Consider the following 23705-nt stretch of genomic DNA (forward strand, 5'->3'; position numbering starts at 1 on the left):
CCGGTTGCGTGTGACCATTTGTCAACTATCATACTGTTATTGGTGCCATTGTTTTACTCTATATGCTGTACGTCTTTAATTATATAAATTAATTTTCATGTGATAGACCTGTTTTAAATCAGGATAGTATTATGGTATAATGTATATTCTATATATATGCCACATGCAGCTACCTTGAAATCTATTTTTGTTCATATACAAGAGTTCATGTGTGCAAGAAATTATGATAAACGTACATCCTATTAATTGCATAACTTAACTTGTGTATATGTAAGGGAACCTCATGCATAATCTTTATTGCGAATGTAAGAAAACTTCCATGATGAATTCTGTATTTGTACAATGTATAGCAGAATCTTATGACATTGTCCACTCCATTCGTGTGTATAAGGTATAGCGAAGCCTTCCTCTCGGGCCCAAACTGGACTGCCTGCTGTTGTCTTGTAATATACAACATTCAGTATTGCGCTACCAGACTGCCCACAAAATCGTCATCGCAAAGGCAGCAATGAACAGTATGTTAGGGACTATAACTTTAGTCCGCATTATACATGTAAGGTTGGACCTAAAATCTTTGGTCCGCATTATAGATATAAGACTGGACCCAAACACTTTAGTTCGAATTAAACATATATTGTATTTAGTTGATTGGCGATTTACCCCGTACTCAAGAAAACATTATGTAGGAAAGGCCGGACCTAAAATCTTTGGTCCGAATTTTATATAGAAGGCTGGATCTAAAATTTTTGGTTCGAATTATACACATATAAGGCCGGGCCTAAAATCTTTGGCCCGAATCATACATATAAGGCTGGACCTATAATCTTTGGTCTCAACTATACATATGAGGCTAGAACTTAACACTTTGGATCGAATTAAGGCTGGACCTAAAATCTTTAGTTCGATTTATACATATTAAAGGCTGGACCCAAACACTTTGGTTCGAATTATACATAGAAAGCTGGATCTAAAACCTTTGGCCGAATTATACACATATTTATTTATTTATTTCGTTGGTGTTTTACGCTGTACTCAAGAATATTTCACTGATACGACTGGAGGAAACCGAGCACAGCTTGGGAAAACCCACGACCATCCACAGGTTGATGGAAGACCTTCCCAGGTACAGCCGAAGAGGAAGTCAACATGAGGTGGACAAACTCACATGCAGCGGCCGCATGGGTAAGAGGCTCCTGGGTAATTGCGCAGCCTTGGCGAGCTAACCTCAGTTATACATATAAGGCTGGACCTAAAATCTTAGGTTCTAATTATACATATATATGGCTGGATCTAAACACTTTGGCCCTAATTATATAACATAAAAGGCTGGACCTAAACACTTTGGTTCTAATGATACATACAAGGTTGGACCTAAACACTTTGGTTCGAAATTTACTAACGATTGAAGTTGGGTCTGTAGCCTATTATACATATTCGGCTGGACATCTTTAATCTTTAATAGTGGTAGGGAAATTAAACACAAAACAATGCATGGTGCCCTGCATGGCCAAGCGAAAAGGTATACCATCTGTAAACTGTTGATTCTAACATGAACAAGCGCAGCTCGATGTACAGATTCCTGCACTACTAGCTGCCAGGGTAGAGGGGAAGTACTCTGCATTTGTCTGTAATTTGTCAATCGTGAAGAATTGTTATAAAAAAACAGGTACCACCAAAATTGACTGAACATGTCCCAAACATGTGACAGCCAACCTAGATATGCACCAAATGTCATCCAAACCCTTGCATAACTTTTACAGGCCTCAAAAGAACTTAACCTCCCTGGTGGAGACAAATATATATATATAAGATAGATGCATTTACATGTGTATGTCTGCACGCAAGAAATTAATCTGTTAACTTTAACAGAAAGTCTGTTAAATTTAACAGAAAGTGTGTTAACTGAGTGATGCTAGAATGTTATTGCGGCAGACTATTCTGTTAAATGTATCACACATATTTTATTAATTCAACATAACCGTTATATTAGACTAACACGTATATGTTGAATGTGACACAATATTCCGTAAATGAAGGATTTACACTTTGTGGATCCACCCGGATTTGAAGTCAGATCACAGCAGCCGGTCCTGCGCTCTATACTACCCACATGAGCTTCAGCTCCCGTTTCACTCCTTGTCATGCACTTACAAGTATATGCTTCCCATCTCTTAAGACACACCCATCACGTCCATGCACCCAGAGCCCCATGTTTGTTGGAACCTTCTTGGTCAGGGCAACGGAGCTTCCTGTTTTGCTTCACTCGCAGATTGTCTCCATTATATTTATTCATTTGATTGGTGTTTTACGCCGTACTCAAGAATAATTCACTTATACGACGGCGGCCAGCATTAAGGTGGGAGGAAAACGGGCAGAGCCCTGGGGAAACCCACGACCATCCTCAGGTTTCTGGAAGACCGTCTCCATTACATGTGCTATATACAGGACAAAGATAGCTTATAGGAAGATTGTACTTTTTTGTATATTCATATATATATATATATATATATATATATATATATATATATATATATATATATATATATATATATATATATATATATATATATATACACACATTTTTCGTTTCTGCCTATAGGAGAGAAACAATTACAGGCTTGGCCCGATAATCATTTTGAGCTCACTACGCTTGAGAGATGAGGAATTATACAGGCCTGTATATATGACCACGCCTTAATTAACAAGAACATGCGAATTCTTAATCTGTATAATATAAATTGGATTGGATTATATAAACCAGATCATTGATCATCTAGGTAGATATAATTATATCCATGCGAACGAAAGGTACATAATCAGCAATTAAGGTATGTATATAGTCATGCACAAATACGTCAATCAGCCGGTGTATAAATACAATACGCCGATTAAACACAGAACCAGTATCCATCTGCCACAACTGATGTACAAGTACATGTATAGCTAGGGTGGGAAAGTTTGAGTCTGGATACTCTGAAAAACGTAATCTGCTAAATTTAACAGAAAATCTGTGATCTGAGTGATGCTAGAATGTATTCTGTTATTGCAGCAGATTGTTCTGTCATTGCAGTAGATTATCCTGTAATAAATGTATAGCGCTGATATTTTTTAATTCAGCATAAAGAATGTATTAGACTAACAGCATATTATGTTGAATGAGTATTATAATAACAGAATATATTTTTGAATTACTCAGACAACTTTCTGTTAAAATTAGCAAATTATCTTTTTATTTTGAATGTAGGCTAATCTCGCTCTCACATACTTGTATACATAGCCTTATGTTATGTGACCCCCCCCCCTTCGATCGAGGATTGCAATTCTATCAGAAAAGCTCAAACGGTGTCTGTAAAATACGTTTAGATATGCATGTTTGATACCTAAGTCTATATCTATATATAAATTTATTTATTTATTTATTTGACTGGTGTTTTGCGCCGCACTCAAGACATATAGAATCAGCATTATGGCGGAAGCAAAGCGGGGGAAACCCACGGCATCCTGGACTTGAACTCACAGCGACCGCGGAGAAACCCTTGTGTCATTGTGCTGCAAAAACCACGTTAACCACTAGGCCACCAAGGCCCCCTATATTTTATATAAAGGTGCGTCAATCGTGTTGACAAGAATCAACTCCGGCATTTTATATATGATCTATTTATTATTTAACGCGGTACACAAAAATTTCACCTATACGACGGGGATCAGTTCTATACATAGTGTCAAAAACCTGTTAAATTTAGAAGAAAGCCTGTTGTTTGAGTTATGCGTTCTGTTATTCGAGCCGATTATTCTGTTAAATATAGCACATCTATTCTGTTAATTCAACATTGAGATTGTTTTAGACTAACAAAATATTATGTTGAATATCAAACATTGTTATGTTCTAAAATAACAGAATACATTCTGGCATCACCCAGGTGCCTCCGTGGCTCATTTGGTTAGCGCGCTAGCGCAGCGTAATGACCCAGGAGTCTCTCACCAATGCGGTCGCTGTGAGTTCAAGTCCAGCTCATGCTGGCCTCCTCTCCGGCCGTACGTGGGAAGGCCTGACAGCAGCCTGCGGATGGTCGTGGGTTTCCCCCGGGCTCCGCCTGGTTTCCACCCACCATAATGCTGGCCGCCGTCCTATAAGTGAAATATTCTTGAGTACGGCGTAAAACACCAATCAAATAAATAAATAAATACTAGCATCACCCATACAACAGACTTTCTATTAAACTTAACATATAACTATTATCGAGTGTATATAGTCAGAGATCGAAGCCTGTATCAGACGAACTTTCCCCTATGTGGCACATAGACTTTTAAATGCACAGTGAACACATGCAGTGTGTATGTCATATTGGTAGAATTGAAGCAAGTAAGCAACGAACTTCGGTCTAACACTAAACCGTGATTCCGTTACAAGGTACTTTTATATATAGGTCCAGTGCGTAGTGCACTATAAAAAGCTGTTAAAATGACTGTATAATATGTTTTCTCATTGATGACATGCAGAATAGATTATGTTATTACTATAAACTATTACATACATGTACATGTTTGACAGATTTGTTTTGCTATTCTGTTGTATTTGCGGGTTGTATTATGTTGTGCCAGCATCATGATCGCTCCGTAACGACAACCCCTTCTCAGCTCTAATACAGTTAGAGTCTCTCTAACACAGAGAGTTCGTATCTCTAACACATATTCTATACAGAAGATTATTTGTTATATTATCCGCTTCCACAGACTATTACTGGTCCCAATGGTTCAGCCGGTAGAGCGTCCGCTTCAGGGTCAGGTCACACTTAATGCTTTAAAAGAAGAAGCTGTATCTTTCTCGCTTGGCATTCAGCATTAAGGGGATTGTGCAACGACTGGTTGAACAGTATCAGTATAATGACTCGGTGACTTACTTTCCTTCGGTAAGCCGTCTCAGTGAAGCAGCACTAGATAAAAGAACGGTGGGAATCCATCCTGCAACAAGAAAGATCATTACATGCACTCTTAGGACTCATATGACTGAAAAATTATTAAGTACGAGGTTAAACCCTAAGCACTCGCTCACTCTCACTGCACAAAATATCAACATATATGTAGATTTGATTCAGATGTTAGGTTTTTAAGGGAGTGGCTGGTTTATTGACACGTTGCCAAAGCTCATATATCTTTGCCTTCATTGTTCCTACATAAATATATACACACGTGTATATTTAGAGCTGATATAATGGGAGACAAGTAGTACACATAGAGGGTCCTCAATTGCCTAGCCGTCTGCGTGAGTTGTTCTGGGAGTCCATTGTAATACATGTACCTCGATCGATCTATGTTCGTAAAGTCGCGTGTTCGAATCTAACTCTCGCTGAATCAACTGTGTCTTTATGTCAGGAGGTCTATTTGTCAGGTAGGCCTACAAATGTATGGTACGTCAGGTGTAATATATTTTTTTTCAGGGGCTGTGCATCTCACAAACCTACCTGTTCTCATATCATACAAGCAAAATAAATCTTGAAAACTGCACTAAAAGGCTCACCCAATAATGTAAAAATTCTAAATATACACAAAAAAATTGTGTATAATAAGGCCTTAATTAATGTTGTCACGGAACGTTATAAAATGTTATTTCGTGACAAAATGCTCAGACCCTATTCAGTGGGTAGAGTAATATCCACGTATTTCTTTTAATTATAGCGTTGCAAACTTACTTACAGTACCGGTACTTGCACTTTAAGCGCGATGTAATAATTTGAGAAAGCTGCAAGCCCCTATCTTCGCCTAAGTCTACCCAGAAAAAGAGTGCGGTAAACCAGGATTGTATGTGTTGAATATCAGCGAATAAAACCACCGACATGAAAGGAAATCTATTTTCTTACAACGCGATTGTTTCTTAATCACTATTTTAGAAGTTGGTTAGTCTTTCCATTCAAGGGAAACTACTCCGTGAACCAAAATCGTGATATTCGACACTTCATGTGATATTTTCGGCGGTATTTGACGAAAAAACCGAGTTTCTGTCAGCACACATCTGCACGTGTTTTCATTTGACAGAGTCACACCAACATATTTTGTGTATTGCGAGTGTTTGTCTCCCCACCTGTGCTGAAAATCATTATTTCCAAAGTTTAAAGACTGTTGGAATTTATACGAAACTAGCACAATAGCTCCTAAGAAGCTTATTTCAGGCGCCATATTTGTTTATTTTTGGCAGACGAACAGTGTGACTGTCACCTTTTTCGCGCGGTCTAGGCAGCAATTTGTGAGGCTGACAACAGGCACGAAGTACTCAGAGAAAAAAGTATTCCAGGTGCATTTTCAAACGCATAAAAATTTTACGTCAGTTTTGAGTGTGAAAGATTTTGCATGGCAGGAATTTTGACACGGCGTTGTTGTTGTTCTGCTTGTCTCGGGCTGCCTCCATGCTCAGATCTACATGTACTCTCTATTTAACTCTTGCATGGTGTTGAATTATGCTGACCCTTTTGTTGTTCGGTGAGCCCCTTCTCACATGTTCATTTTGAAAAGCTGGTTCCTCTATGAATTAACGTTATTACCACGTAACAGCAACGTGCGATTTGCAAAGTTGAGGTTGATGTCACATGGTATGATGGTAGAGTGATGTTAAGTCATTGATAAATCTGCTTTTCACAACGAAGATCTCGAAGTCGTGTCAGCTAACCACATGTGGCTGTTTCAACTCTTCTGTTAGCAGACTTTCACGCCAGGTCCTATATAAAATCCTTTCTATACGATGTCTGTAGTCCAGAACTGTGGCTGTGCACATACAATACCCCATGTTTATTCCCCTTGGCAATGGCGAATCAGCCATGAATTCACACAGTCATCATTGAAGCAGTAGCCATTTTGACTTCACCACAGTTATGGATCTTGACAAAGTTGTTTCTGGACAGTGCATGCACATTTGAAAAGCAGAGTGTAAGGGCTGATTTGTTTTGAAACAGTTTACGTGACAGGGCCTGAATTTTGACGTGTATCCACTGATTTATAGGCCTAAAAAATTTATTGCACCACTCCCTATTTATGAGAATTAAACTTGATTCTTGTGTTTCGATATTGAAAATCTTATAAATTCCAAACTTAAAAAATACTGTTGAAATTGTTATGTGATGTGTCCTCTATTGTACAACAATGATGTATACATTACCACCTGTGACTCCGCTGTCATTTTGATATGTTGTGCTGTTGCGGTATGAATTGTTATACTGATTGGTTACAATGCTAAGCTTTCAATCAATTGTAGCTCGGCTTTCTTTTAAGTTTGCGAGCACAAGCTATGCTACCCTGACCACGGATCAGGCAAATTTCCAAATAGCTATTGAACGGGAGCACATGGATGTGGTTGTATCTCCATCAATGGCTAAAAAATCTGCATCTCCAAAAAATCTGTTGGTGGGCAGAATGAGAAGATTGAGAAGATTCATTCTGCCCCTAAGACAAAAATGTAAATTGGCGTGGCCTAATGTCTATACTTTTGTCATTTTACTGTTTGACAGATGGAGGCAATAAACTTTGGCTGGGGTCTCTTCATTAACAGCAGTCATGTTTAGCTAAGTAGATTCTGATTGGCTGTCAAGTCCTGAACACTTTGTGTCATGGAGGAGTCCAAGGGTGCTGATGAAGGGGAGCAACTCTTGCTGGTGGATACAACAGACCTGCAGCTGAACCAGCCAGACATGGAGAAGGTGCGTCATGACCGCATGGATCGCAACAGGCACCTAATGAGTGTAAGTATTGATTATTGTTGTATTGATCATCCATCCACCTGGGGCAAATAACGACTTTGGTGGTGGCCTAATGAATGGAGCGTCCACCTTGAAGTCGAGAGGCCTGGGATCAAACCCGGGTGAAGTTATACCAAAGACTTTCAAAATGGTACTTGCTGCTTCACTTGGTGCTCAGCACTGAGAAGGTAGAGCAAGAAAAGGGACAGTTTGGACCGGTGTAAGTGTAATGTAACTGAGTGGGATGTCATGTCTGTTGTCTCCAGCATTATACTTGTGTGGTGGCAGCAATTTGGCGACATGGACCCGCCCTGCCACAAGAAGAAACAGTATGTATGCACACATATTTTGACATACACAACATACGTACACAAAATGTCTTGAGAACCACAGTGTAGTGGCCTTAACACCCTTTTCATTTATTTATTTATTTGATTGATGTTTTTACGCTGGACTCTATTACGTGCGAATATTTCACTTATATGACGGTGGCTAGTATTATGGTTTGAGTAAACCAGACAGAGCCTGAGTGAAACCACAACCATCTGCAGGTTGCTGACAGACCTTTCCACATACGATTGGAGAGGAAGCCAGCATGAGCTAGACTTGAACTCACATCGAACGCATTGGTGAGAGGCTCCTGAGTCATTACTCTCTGCTGGCGCGTTAACCACCTCAATCATGGAGGCCTGTCGCTTTTCGTACTTCTTAACATTGTTGTATATTGAAATAAATATACATTTTGTCATTTATTTTACTGGAAAAAAAACATCCTATCATATTTTATATTGTATTATGTAATATACCCAGAAGAAAACTGATATGCACCACAATCCGTCGTATGATACTTGAATCTTCACTGGCCAAGCAGTTAAACTGATTTTTAAAAATCCTGAAAAATAAAGATGTTGAAAGCATGTGAATCATTATTTGTTATGTTGATATTTCTAAATAAGTTCAGATATAGTGGATTAAATATGTATTAGGTATAAATGTACATAAATATTTATTTTTGTTTTCATGCATGTACATTTCAATTTGCAGGCAGTGAATCCATCAGTTGCAAACCAAGTTCTTCCCACTGTGAGTATACTTGTGCCTTTACTATGAAGTTGTTTTCCTGAACATGTTAATTGACATTGTTTTCATGAAACACAAAAATCTCATAAATGAACATTGTAAATGTTCAGTGATGAAGTTAATAATACAGAAGGTATAAAGAAATTTTCTTTTTTTTTTTGGGGGGGTAATATTTGCTATCTTTTAATTACCGTGCCAGTTAGTGCATACTTTCGTCAACAGTCTTGTAGGGCCTTTAGGTATAAGATTAGTGCTCGCAACTGATTTCAAAAGTCTTACCTTTTGAAGCCATTTTCACCTGTAAGATGAACTCTTAGACCTTGTTTGAATCAACATGTTAGCACATGTACAAAATTCAGTACATGTCATGAATCCTTTAAAGCAGGATGAGAACATGTGTGCGTTCAGCACATGTTTATTGGATGGTTTCTCAGTTACTTTGCATGTTTTTGATGGGATGACTTTGATAGGATGACATTCCAGACTGGAAGCTGCTGTTGGTGTTGTCTTCATTTGTTTGTATGATCGTGTTATGTTTTCTGTTTGGTGACAAAGACATCTTTGTATTGAGGTGATACAAATACAGTTATATAAATTTTCTGATCTCAGGTTTCTGTTCATAATTTGAAGACTTGTTTCAAATTTAATATGGTACACATTATGTTAAAACACTTGGACAACAGTTGTCATAAGGATGTATCAATGATGTTGATGATCATTTTGAGTGTTTTCTTTAAACGAGTTAATTCAGCTACTTAAATACTGTAAATAATAGTGAATTTTGAAAGAAATCAGACATTAATAGTCTAGTTTCTGGATCTAGTTACATGTAGTTGTTTACTCCTGTATGTTTGGTCTTGAAAGTAAATATGCGAAGAAATCATTAAATTTGATCAGAGTCATTAACAGATAGGCATGTTTATATGATTTGCCAGCTGGCAATATTTAGTGTGTCTTTCCTGTGTTCTAGCAAGAGCTTGTTCAACATCATGTCTTTCAGACAAATGTACAAATGCTGAAAGCCTGTGTTCAGTGTATCATTAGTAAGTGTACAACACTCAGAACATTCCTGTAGTGACTAAATTTGTCATCCTGTCTCCTGTATATGAATGTTTTTGTCCTTTTGTAATGATAAACTTGGCTGCGAACAATTCATGATTGGAAATAGGTCTGCTTGGGTCGAGATATTATACCTTTTTACCTGGCATGATATCAAAGATTTTCTTATTAATTGACGTCACAACTGTATAGTTTTCAGTCGAGATAATCCGTGTATTCGAGATAATACATGTATGTGCCTCGAGCTAGACACCCTGTCAGTCTTTGAAGAGGCTAATCTGGAGGTTTTTTGCAAAAAATCCATGTTCACTTTTATTGAATTGTATTTTTTTACATTTACAAAGAATTCATGTATCTCAGATGATTGTCTTTCAGAAAATATCATACCTCTTATGATGTGACCTGCTTTAAAAATGACTGAGTTTGAATGGTAACACATGCATAGACGAGAGTGATATTTTGTGATAGGTGATTATTTGGGTTATTCTAAAATGAAAACAAATTTATTAGGTTACATTAATAGATTGCATGGATCATCAGTTGCTAATCAATTTTTTTGTACCAAAAGTCTCCGGTATATGACATCTTTAACATGTAAAACATGGATGATATTTGGATTTTGTCGTAACCTTCATGTCTCTTATTGGTCATGTTGACTTGATTTAGTTGTAGCTAGCAAAGTCAGTAGCAAGTGTAATTAATCATGAAACAAGGTTAGCCGTCTTGATTTGCTTTTTGGGGAAGTAACTTTACTGAAACCATCCTTTGAACAAGATGGAGTGTTTTGTCGACATGTTCTTGTGCTTAAACTTTACTCTACAAAATGTTAGTTAGCGCGCTAGCGCAGCGCAATGACCCAGGAGTCTCTCACCAATGCGGTCACTGTGAGTTCAAGTCCAGCTCATGCTGGCTTCCTCTCCGGCCGCACATGGGAAGGTCTGCCAGCAACCTGCGGATGGTCGTGGGTTTCCCCCAGGCTCTGCCTGGTTTCCACCCACCATAATGCTGGTCACTGTCGTATAAGTGAAATATTCTTGAGAGCGGCGTAAAACACCAATCAAATAAATAAATAAATACTCTACAAAATATATCACTATAAACATTATGAAACTTTCCTGTCATGTCAAAGTTATTATTAATTTTTTTATTTGTGTAAGCATACATGTAATTTTTTGGCTGGTTTCCTCCCGTCATAATGCTGACTGCCGTCATTTAAGTGAAATATTCTTGAGTGTGGTGTAAAACAATAATCAAATGAATAATAATAAGGTCTATCAGCAACCTGCGGATGGTCGTGGGTTTACCCCCGGGTTGTCCCCGCATTCCTCCTACCATCATGCTGGCCGCCGTCGTATAAGTGAAATATTCTTGAGTATGGCGTAAAACACTTTTTACAATTTTTGGCATAAACCCAAAAGGTAATCTGAATTAACTGTGATTACCGTAATTCTTCAACCTTCTACCAGATGGAAGAGCAACTTTGAGTGCAATTTATGCACATTTTTAAGTTGATTTTGGAGACAAGACTACTTTGGTTGGAATGGCCAGTTTCAGGGTTTTGCAAAAAGAGTATAATTTTATCAGTCAACGCAGAATAATGCCTTCAGAATATGCTTGTATACACGTCTTGAAAACATGTGAAAAGGTTGATGAATTACAGTAATGATCATGTCACCATATCGAAACAACTTCTTCAGCTTCTTAGTTCAATGTACTCCAAATGAACATTGTATTGGAGTTTGTGTAGAGTAAACCATAATGATGCAAGCAGCTGAATTCTGAAGATTTTCTGTGAAATGTAATGGTTGGGAGGGTGGGGGGGAGGGGGCGAGGGGGCGGGGGGAGATGCACTAATGAAGTTGTGCAGAGACCGTGTTAGGGTTTATTACAGAAGGTGTAAGATATTGGCAGAAAGCTGTTGGCTGGAGGGCTGAATCGATACCCGCCAGCCACAGTTTGTTACATTTATGCGCCACTAATGAGAATTAGCCCCACAACGTACATACCAGGGGTCTTGTTGTCCTCCGGAATTTCACTACAGTCTGGTAGCAGCTGTCGTCCGTTATCGCCAAGACTTCAAGCTTTTGGGCACCGTGTCTTCTTCTGGCTATCAATAATGGACAACTTGGGCCGCACACTGATCATTGTGAGTATTGACGCGATGATTTAGTATGTGTATGCCTGTTCTTTAGCTGAAACTATTGACAAGAGCAAGTAGAACACTTTTAAAGATGTTCGGGCCAGCGTGTGACTTTATTTGGTTATTTGATTGGTGTTTTATGCCCTACTCAAATCTTTCGCTTATTGACTATTGTTGAGATTATGTTCAAATGAAAGAAGGGAGTGTGGCTGTTGATTTAGAATTATTGTTTGGTTTAATAGAGAGAGCTGTGTTATTTGCGTGTATATGTCATGTATACAGATGAGTTTTGCACTTGAAATGGACCTGTGAACATTAAATGTTTTTGTACATTTTGGTCTACCATTTCTTACCAAGAAGTTGATAAAAGTCTTGAAATCCTTAAAAGATCTTGAAAGTTTTTAAAAAAAGAGTTTTATTTTGGGATAATTTCTTAAAAGTACTTGATTTTTCAGTGTTCAATATCATATTACATCATGCTTGAAAATGATTCGTAAATACACTGTATGCTGCGGAAATAGTGTCCAATTATCTTTACACGAAGGATTCCACTTCAATTGAACGGTTCTTGAAAGTCCTTGGAAAATATGTTCTTTCTGGGTGTGAAGCTTGAAAATTGCATCAGATACCTTTAGCTCAAACAGAGATGATATGACAACTTGTTGTTTGACTTTACAACCAGTAAAAGTACTTTTGATGAGAGTAGAACCAAAATTGCTGTAAAACGGTCATTGGCTGATTTTTGTCTATTGGACATTGTCTATCAGAGCAATTTTTTCAGAGAATACTGGAGTTTTGAGATGGAACTCTCATTGTTTCTTTAAGTAAAAGTAAAAAATTATGTCCTGCTGTTTCATGTGTGATTTGAAAACTGTTAAGCAACTTCTGTTGATATCAATTCACGTTATCAGTCATCTGTCTCGAATGACACCTCTTCCCTCATGTTCACAAATGCTCAGCTCCTGACTTTTCTCCATCTTTTTTGTCTACTCTATAGAATATCTTTCAAACATCCTTATCATGGTGAATGTACACACAATCAAAAATGGTTGCCTGACATTTGTGACAGGTCACATGCTACAATAGGAAATTATTCTTTACCATTGAATAGCAAGAAAGAGTTTAAACTTGAAATTCCACTTGAAATGGATGGCAATCTTGAGGACTAAGTCCAATTCTTGTCTTCTCGACAAGAGTTAGATCTAGGACGAAATGACAAGAGTTAAATCTAGGATGAAATGTTCAAGATTCCCCTTTTTGCATTGTTCTTTGGGCCTTGGCCATGTTGGCATGCTCAGTGGCAATTAAGCTAATGTTGCTTACATAAGTTTGCTGAACACCCGCTAGCTGTCATCCAATATGACATGTGTCTGTCACATGTGGAAAAGTTGGTATTAATTAATACTGAAGGGATAATCGATACATTTCTCAGATTTGCCGTATTGTATACCTATATTTATGATACACATGTCGTCCATTAACCAGTTAGAAGACAGAGCTCTTATTCACTGATTTGGTTTAATACACAGTGAACATGTTTAAGATCCCATGAATATTCCCTTGTATATATTATTACCTCCAGGCATTGAAGAGCAGTGTTCAGCTTATTATTACACGTACATGACTACAAGAATGACAGTATACTGGTAGTTTGTGTGTTTTAGACAAATGAGGTACCAACTTGTCTATTTGTGTATTTATAACTGTATTATACTGTGCTCAGTCTTTGGTGAACAGTTACTGGCTTAAAAACAATAGTCATAAGAATGACTAATACAGTCAATAGAATCCTGATAGATTCAGATATTTTTGAGAGTCAACATTGTATTAGAGTTTTTCTATACTGTTAAGATTAGATCGTAAAGTTAGAAGGTTATTGCACTGACTTTGTAGGGTTCTGCTAGAAGGTCATTGCACTCACTTTGTAGGGTTCTGTTAGAAGGTTATTGCGCTCACTTTGTAGGGTTCTGCTAGAAGGTCATTGCACTCACTTTGTAGGAGAGTGTTAGACGGTCATTACACTCACTTTTGGGGGTTTTGCTCCAGTTACTGCATGTCTCTGCAAGGCTTGCAAAATCTAAAATAATCTGGTAGCCCTTAGGGCAGCCTACAGTGGAAATTTGGTCGCCCAGATTGTTTTCATTTAGCCTAACTAGATTTACAGTAGGTGTCTTTAGTAAATTCACTTTATATAGACATTTTCAACTTCCCAGATCCATGACAACTGCAGTCAAGAAAATGTTTATGATTCAGATTACCATTTTGTTTCTAAGTGTACTGTTCACTGACTATGATGACTATTAAAACTGATTTATTTGATTAATGTTTTACGCAGCACTAAGAAGATTTGTCAAGGACATAGGGCACTTGTACATTTTACCACACGTATGTAAGTTAGAATGGCCTACAGACTAGATCGGCAAGTGAGGTAATCTGGATGAACAGCTGCAATTGTTTCCCCTGTCATCATGCGGATACAAATAAAGTTTATTAGATATTCACTTCCTTTCAAATTCAGGCTAAAAATCTGGTAGCCCGACACAGACAGCATGCTTTCAATTTCGCGTAGCCCTAAGAAAATGTCTGGCTAGCGATTTCGCGAGCCCTGTCTCTGGAGTATCAGATTGGCCTAATGATCATCTCACTAGTGGATTGTAAACTGTTTAATGACACCCCTTCTGACTTAATAGACGGTAATCATTCCTCACATGTACTTAATTTTAAGACTTAATCTTCATCTTAACTTATACAGCCTATTACTGAATTGGAACCTCGTTGAAGCCTCACAGGTTTAAGCAGTGTGTCATCATTGGCATAGCCTGTATATAAAAGGAAAGTGAAACTGCTAGTACTTCAACATTTCCATATATTTTTGAACACTTAGGCAACAAAGATTTTGTTTTGGGTTGTAAGGGCGAGCTGACTGAATGGGACAATGGAATAATAAATAAATTTCAGAAATCACGTTTGTATTTTATCCAGTTTCCATGTTTTTATGATTTTCCTGTTTTGCTAAGATTTCCGATCATGAAAATCATCTCTTCAGTAGGAAAAATTGTCAGGGTAATTCACATTTTCCACAAATTGGATGATTTTCATGTCCTTATTTTAATTTTCATATCCTCTGTGACACTGATTAAAGATATGATTGTTCCACTCATAATACAACAATTAATATTGGTGTGTTCTTAGTGTTATGTTATTGGCTTAATGTCGTAGAAGTTTTATTGGTCATTGTGCCTAACCACTTGAGTTGTACTTATAATTGCTCCACTCTTTTCTTTTATACTGCATGTGTAGTCTGTGAATGTTTCTGCTGAAGGCATTTAGTCAAAAATTTGGTAAGCTCCGAAATACAATTCATTTCCAAAGGCTGAGCCTGGATGATAGAAATGTTACCATTTTCACAATATTAATTTATTTGTTAGGTGTTTTATGCCATACCTAAGAATATTTTCACTTATACGATGTTGGCCAACATTATGGTGGGAAGAAACCAGGCGGAAACCCACAACCATGCGCAAGTTGGTGAAAGCTACGTGAAGGTTGGAGAGGAAGACAGAATGAGCTGGACTTGAACTCCCAGTGACTGCATTGGTGAGAGGCTGGCTAGCCACCTCGGTCACAGAGGCCCCAATTTTCGTAGTGATTGATTCTCCAAATCACAATACATGTACATGTATGTACACTGTAAATGTTCATATTCTAAACAGTATGGAAGAGCAAAATATCACAGAGAAGCAAGACAAAAAACAAAAAAAAAAAAACAAGAAACAAAAAAAAAAAAAACTCACAAAGAAATAAAAAATAAAACTCAGCTGCAGCCTCATCTGCATTATGTGGAAATATTACTTTTTTTGTTGGGCTTGTAGGGCTTATGTCTCGCAGAATGGGAGAAATCAATTAGATGGAAAGTTTCCATTTTTTTCCCTCTGCATACATGTACAATCAGGCATTTTTTGTGAGAGGATAGTAACACAATAGTCGTGTGCAAAGATCTCTGTATTTCCACAGGATGCTGATGGTCTTAGGCTTATTGTAATATGATGTACACGTATATTTTTTTCTTGGTCTGTACTGTTTTTCACCTATTAAAAGTTGAGTGTTTCATCACCAAATGTCAAATTTTTTGGGGAAATATTTGGGAATTTTAAATGTTTGTGAGCACAAATTCAGGCAGCGCATGAAATCCTTTTAAGTTCTCATCACTCTCTGTTGATGGTATTATTAAGGTATGAATTGATATGGGGTACAATATAATTTAATGTCTTGTGACTTTTGTGTTAAATCCTTCCCAAAACGGAAAATTTATTTGATCTGCCAATGTCACAGGTGAACTTTAGTTGTTACATGTTGAAATACTTCTGGACTGTTTCAGAACCTCCCAAGTTCTTCCCAGTGCATACATACAACAGCTCTCTTCACTGCCGTATTGCACGCGCTTCCAAGGTGAAATTTCTTAATCTCCTTGGTTGTATTGTTCCAATTTTGAGGCCGTCTGCTTTTCTTCATTTAAGCACCGTCCTCGGGGACATGCCACGGAATGAACTGTACATGTTCTTAAAAGGATTTAGCAGTCGTCCTTGTCAGGGATGATGGATGGGTGAATGTCTGAGAGTCGGACGTGTGTGGGTGATCACCACACAAGTCTGTCACGTCTGGGTCGACAAGCGATCCCTTGATAGAGTGTAGTTTGAAATGTGTCTGTTTTCTCATCCTCGGTATTAAGGTAGGATTTCACACCTGCTGTGTATGGATGTTGGCACTCCGAAAGGCTCTTTATACTCCCGAGACAGGGTTTTAAGGGGTGTTCATAATCCTGAGACCGGGTGTTAAAGGGTGTTCATAATCCTGAGACCGGGTTTTAAGGGGTGTTCATAATCCTGAGACCGGGTGTTAAGGGGTGTTCATAATCCTGAGACCGGGTGTTAAAGGCTGTTCATACTCCTGAGACTGGGTGTTAAAAGGTGTTCATAATCCTGAGACCAGGTGTTAAAGGGTGTTCATACTCCTGAGACTGGGTGTTAAAGGGTGTTCATAATCCTGAGACCAGGTGTTAAAGGGTGTTCATAATCCTGAGGCCAGGTGTTAAAAGATGTTCATAATCCTGAGACCAGGTGTTAAAGGCTGTTCATACTCCTGAGACTGGGTGTTAAAGGGTGTTCATAATCCTGAGTCTGGGTGTTAAAGGCTGTTCATACTCCTGCGACTGGGTGTTAAAGGGTGTTCATAATCCTGAGACCAGGTGTTAAAGGCTGTTCATACTCCTGAAACTGGGTGTTAAAGGCTGTTCATACTCCTGAGATCGGGTTTTAAAGGGTGTTCATAATCCTGAGACCAAGTTGTAAAGGCTGTTAACACTCTTGTGACTGGGTTGTAAAGACTGTTAACATTCCTAAGACAGAATTGTAAACGCTGTTAACACTCATAAGACTGGGTTTTAAAGGTTGATCATACTCCTGAGACTGGGTTTTAAAGGTTGATCATACTCCTGAGACTGGGTTTTAAAGGTTGTTCGTACTCCTGAGACTGGGTTTTAAAGGCTGTTCATACTCCTGAGACCGGGTTTCAAAGGCTGTTCATAATCCAAAGTCTGGGTTTTAAAGGATGCATCTGGCCAAGTTACCTGATAGGTTCTCGTAGGAGGCATCTAGCCTGTTGACTAAGGAGATCACTTGTTCGAATCAGGTTCTCACTGGTTCAGCTGTGGTTTTTACTTCTGGAGGTGTGTATCTGGGGTCGATTCCACACAGCAATTATGTACTTATTTTAAAGGCCGCTTCAGTGGTGTAATGGTTAGAGCGCCCACTCAAAGTCAGGAGATCCCGGGATCCAAACCTGGGTTGGCTGGGTCTTACCAAGACTTCGAAAATGTCTCAGCACTGAGAGGTTAGAGCAAGGAAACATGACTCAGTTTGGTGCAATGTCAGCATAATATGACTGGCTGGAGTGTCATGTCTGTTATCTTCAGCATGATACTTCAGTTTGCAAGTAAACTAAAATAAAGTCACTAAATGCGATATACTTCAGCGGTATCATAAACTGCATACATAGATACTCAAAACCATCAAGTAAGTAAATAAATATAGATTTTCCACTTCAATTTCTCCAAGATTGCAAGCTCTACTCAAAGGCAAGTAGAAGCTTTTAGTGAGATCCTGAGGGGTTGATCCCTTCTGCCTTCAACTCCTGGTCGCCATGGTAATTTTGCCAACAATCTTACCTTGCCATTAAAAACAGTTCCCAAGTGGCTGAAGGCATTGTTGGGGTAGTTATAATGTTCAAGCCTATGGACACTCATCAGAGACTGCTAGAGTTACATAAAGTGACACTGATGGTCGCTTTGTATAAAGAGGGACATGGCCACTTGCATGTACATGTACTTCGTGTAAGATACAGGTGATTATATACCTGGCAATATATTCAATTCTGGAACATGGCGTTATACGTACACTGTGCTGAGGGTCATTAGAAAGTGGTTACCAGTTCCTGAACCTGCTACCTCTGTGAAAAATTTCAGCATGTAGCCATCTACTTTTGCCAATTAAAGCTCCAGCTTTACTTCATGTTAATTTTTTTTATCAGCTGCCTGAAGCAGTCTGCTTCTGCTCTAGCATGTCAAGAAGACAGTGAAAGCCCTGAGCGTCGTTGTGGTACTTTACTGTACCAGCCTAGCTATACACACTCATCAGTCACTGCAGAGTTTGTATACATAAAGTGATGTGGCTGTTTGATGTACTACATGTGCTCTGTGTAAATCACAGGTGATATGCCTGATAATATATACTGTATACGTAACAATAACATCCCGGTGGGTTAATATGTACGTAAGATGTTCCGTAATAATTGACTACCACTACCTGCACCTGCTACTTTTGTGCAAAATCTCCAGTTTGACTTGATTTAATTTTCTATCAGTGCGTAGCTGGCTACTTATCCAGGGTAGCCTTCTGCTAATAAACATATTGTAACAGGAGCTCGGGTATATACATCGATCATATACCAGCTGACATATATTCCATAAGAACTACATGTGCAAGTATGTAAGCTTTAATATACAGGGTGGAGCAAAAGTCCGAATCCATAGGCAATTTACTGTATAACAATTTACAGTTTACAATAAGTGTTTGAACTGACTTTGACCTTCCTCTAAACATTTTCTTACTCGGGAAACACATGATCTTAGCACATTTCGAAGCATAGAGTTATTCCCTTTTATGGTTTCAATTTCTTGTATGACGTTGTCTTTTAGTGCTTGTAATGTTCTTGGTTTGTTAGCATAAACCACAATTGCCTATGGGTCCAGACGGAATATGTGTCAGTTGGTATATGATTGATGCAGCTGTGATATGTCAGCTAGGTTTCGTTATTAGTCTTAGCTCAAGAAATGATCATAGATGGTATTATGGTGATGGACTTTAATACTTATAGGTCAGTTTCTGCATGTTTGAAGATTGGATTGGACAAATTTGACGCATCTAAGTTTGAGGTCTCCAGGTTTTTGACTGAGACATTTTCTATGTATGTAGCCCCAGAGTATAAAAGTTTTATGTTTGGGTCAAATGGTCTCACATCATCAGGAAAAGGCGTGTAAATTTTTAGGTTTTATTAAATTTTTTGGTTCAAAAATTTCAGGTTGAGCCAATCTCTATACATTCAGTCTCATTGTAATATTTTATATATGTTTGGTTAAACTAATCTTATAGTTTTCACTACATCTGAAGCTTGAAAATGAACATGCTTTGAAAATGTTCACCTTTTAAATCTGAAATAATATATAATTATGTATATATTGACGTTAGTTCTCCTGTTTGAGTCAGGTGTCCTGTCAACTTTATGGGCTGTCTTATATTTATTTATTTGATTTGTGTTTTATGCCGTACTCAGGCTGTCATAAACTGAAACACTCTAATCCGCAAGCTGCCATGGATCTCCGCTCAAAACCCAGTCTTGTTTTAAACATGAATGTTGAGCACAGCCAATGATATCATGATATTCTAAGACAGAAAGAGATCCATTTTTTGTACGTTTATACCCTAAATGACCTTAAATTTCTTCCATGACCAACTTGCCCATTTTTCCTGATTCTAAGAGTTCTTTTGAGTTTAGAAAGTTGTTTTGAGGTTACCTTGGAAACATGCAGTGATATTCTACTGGAGTTTCAGCCCATAAAATAACATTTTGTGATATTTATATGCCTCAAAAAATGCGCTTTGGTGGGCGAAATTTGGGGTCATTTAGGGTATCAAAGATTCATCCTGAAATATTCATGTAGTCTGAGACAAAAACGGGATAAGATTGTTAACAAGAATTCCAGGACGTGAAATTTGAAATTGTTGTAGTTGACCTTTATGTCTCAGCTGGAGGTGGAGTGCATGTGGTGTTTGTGACTGGAAATACAACAATATTTTATACCGCATTTATAGAACATCTGCTCTCCCAACTGATATTATGTATTTAGTTTGGGGGTCAAGGTCAACCTGGTAAAAGTACCATACCATTTGATGTAGTATACAGCTCAGCAGAATATATTACAAAACTAATGCTGTCTCTGTAGGCTTACATTAAACCCCATCCTTGTTTAATAAAGGGCAAAGCATCAGCTAAATGTACATGAGAGCTGAGAACATAACATTGTTTATGTATACATGTATTTGATTGGCATTTAATGCTGCATGAGTTGAACAATTGTACACTTCAGCATGAAAAAACCTGTGGATGGACATGGGTTTCCCCTGGGAATTGCTGGATCCCGTTGTATACGTGAAATATTCTTGATTACAGCGTAAACACCAATTGAATAAATAAATGAATCAACATAGAAACCTCCCCCACCCACACCCCCCCCCCCCTCCAGAAGAAAGAAAACGATAAAAAAAAAAAATAAAAAAATAAAACAAACAAATCCAGATATGCCTTTTACATCAAAATGGGGACAAATCATTGGTGGCCTCTGTTCAAACTACCACATACCACTTGATCAATAAGGCTGTGAGTTCAAATCCAACCCCAGTTGACTTAGCAGCAACCTTTTTCCAGGGTCAGAAATGTTTGACTTGTTTTCATGACCTGAACATAAATATGCCCCCAGGTCATCATTTAAATGATCATATGCTTTGGACATTATCTTTTCAATATATAGTTATGCGTAGATTTGTTTTTCTTAAATATAGCAAGTGCAGATTGATAAATCACTACAAATGGATGACAAATTCTTTTCTGCTGAAGAATCATTTTGAGCAGTGTTTTTTTTACCTGTAGGTTTGTCATGTACCTGGTAAGGCACAATGGTGTTAATTCATCCAAATCTACCAAGGGATTCTCCCAACCATAAACTCGACCTTAGTCTGTTATATATGCAAAATATTCTTGGATATGATATAAAGTCACAAATATAAACCAACTACCATACATGTCATCCCTACATCACTTGTTTTCGTTGTATAAACTAGGAGCACTAGAACATGCGGTGTGTCTTTTAGTTTAATTGGGTTCTTGTTGAGCAAATTGTTCTCAGCACTTTAAGGTGTGTGCTTAATTAATTTGCAAAAGCCAGTAAATATGGATGATGAAAATAGGTTTACTACATTCCTTTCCTGTGTTGCATATTATCAAGAAGCTTAAAATATTTGGTTATATACTTTCTTTGCTTGTATTTATTTATTTATTTATTTGATTGGTGTTTCATGCCGTACTCAAGAACATTTCCATTATGCAACAGCAGTCAGCATTATGATGGGAGGAAACCGACCAAAGCCCGGGGGAAACCCACAACCATCCACTGGTTGCTGGAAGACCTTCCCACTTACGACTGGAGAGGAAGCCAGCATGAGCTGGACTTCATCTCACAGCGACTGAATTGGTGAGAGGTTCCTGGGTCATTACGCTGCGCTAGCGCACTAACCAACTGAGCCACAAAGGCCCCACTTTGCTTGTGAAATTATCACTTATATTTATTCCTTGCATAAGACGGATTCTTCCTTCTATATATAACACCATTATTACATCGAATGATGAAAAGGAAAAAAGTAAATGAAAGACTAACCAAAGGTCATTTAATTGTGTGTGTTATTGTTTGGAACAGTTTTGTTTAATAAATGAATAAAAAGTGATCTTATTGACTTTTGATTTTGCCCCTCTAAATTACCATTGATTTATCCAGGTGATGTTATTATGTCATTATTGGTGAAGTACACGTATGCCTTAACATTTAAAAATTAGCTCTATTACTCTTCTTGCTAACTGGTGCCCACTTTGCCCGTTCTGGGATTTCCCTGATGACTGCTGACCACTTTACCCGTTCTGGGATTTCCCTGATGACTGCTGCCCACTTTACCTGTTCTGGGACTTCCCTAATGACAGCTGCCTACTTTACCCGTTCTGGGATTTCCCTGATGACTGCTGCCCACTTTATCCGTTTTGGGATTTCCCTGATGACTGCTGCCCACTTTATCCGTTTTGGGATTTCCCTGATGACTGCTGCCCACTTTACCCGTTCTGGAATTTCCATGATGACTGCTGCCTGCTTTACCTGTTCTGGGATTTCCCTGATGACCGCTGCCCACTTTAGCCGTCCTGGGTTTTCCCTGATGACCGCTGCCCACTTTATCTGTTTTGGGATTTCCCTGATGACTGCTGCCCACTTTACCCGTTCTGGAATTTCCATGATGACTGCTGCCTGCTTTACCTGTTCTGGGACTTCCCTAATGACCGCTGCCCACTTTAGCCGTCCTGGGTTTTCCCTGATGACCGCTGCCCACTTAATCCGTTTTGGGATTTCCCTGATGACCACTGCCCTCTTTACCCATTCTGAGATTCCCCTGATGACTGCTGCCCACTTTACCCATTCTGGGATTTCTTTGATGACTGCTTCCCACTTTACCCGTTCTGGGATTTCTCTGATGACCACTGCCTACTTTATAAGATTTCCCTCTAGGTGAAGTAATTCTCCTGCTGCCGGTGACATTTTTGCCTGACTCTAACATATGTACGTACACTGTGTGAATTCGCTTTTGGTGCCTGTGCAGTTTGCAAATTCTGGAACATCTCTGTTTCTAGGTTTTAAGGTAAATTCTCCAAATCGATGCTTTTCTTGTCCTAAAATTTAACCTATAAAGGAGTGAGTGAGTGCTGGGGTTTAACATCGTACTTATCATATGACAGCGAAGTAATCCTTAGAGTGCATGTAATGTGCCTCCTTGTTGCAGGACGGATTGCCACAGCTCTTTTTATCTAGTGCTGCTTCACTGAGACGATTTACTGAAGACAAGTAAGCCACCCCGCCCGAGTCATTATACTATCCCCTTCATGCTGAATGCTGAATGCCAATTGCGGAAGTTACAACTTCCTCTTTTAAGGTCTTAGGTGTGACTCGACCCAGGATTGATCCTGGATATACCGTTCCAGAAGCAGACGCTCTACCAACTGAGCTATTGGGGCCTGTCAACCTATAAAGGAGTGCAGTGTGTCTTCTTTATTGGGCCCTTTTACATGCAGTTTGCAAATTCGCTTCATCAAATCAAATATGTTTTCTTACAAGGAACAGCTGAAGTTATATATTGCCTGTCAGTAAATATCAGACTTATCTGTACTATTTACAGTGATCATTTGATTTCAGAGTTTCAGAATTGTTCGAGGACTACAGTAAAACACACCTTAGTACTTGCTTAGTGTTCCCCACTTGACTCAAACTTAATTTTCTA

The 23705-nt window shown here is 38.4% G+C and overlaps 1 protein-coding gene across 2 annotated transcripts in view; it reads left to right on the forward strand.

Annotated features, from left to right (window-relative positions):
* Window positions 1–6153: 6153 nt before the first annotated feature.
* Window positions 6154–23705, forward strand: part of LOC135479055 (uncharacterized) — a 127160-nt gene continuing 109608 nt past the window's right edge. For both annotated transcript variants that reach the window (XM_064758772.1, XM_064758771.1), the window contains exons 1-3: window positions 6154–6289; window positions 7497–7727; window positions 8769–8807. In XM_064758772.1, coding sequence (XP_064614842.1) covers window positions 7596–7727; window positions 8769–8807 — 171 coding nt within the window. In that variant the 5' untranslated portion in view covers window positions 6154–6289; window positions 7497–7595. The remainder of the gene's footprint in view (window positions 6290–7496; window positions 7728–8768; window positions 8808–23705) is intronic.

Source organism: Liolophura sinensis, chromosome 12 (assembly GCF_032854445.1).
Source record: "Liolophura sinensis isolate JHLJ2023 chromosome 12, CUHK_Ljap_v2, whole genome shotgun sequence".
Classification (NCBI taxonomy): domain Eukaryota; kingdom Metazoa; phylum Mollusca; class Polyplacophora; order Chitonida; family Chitonidae; genus Liolophura; species Liolophura sinensis.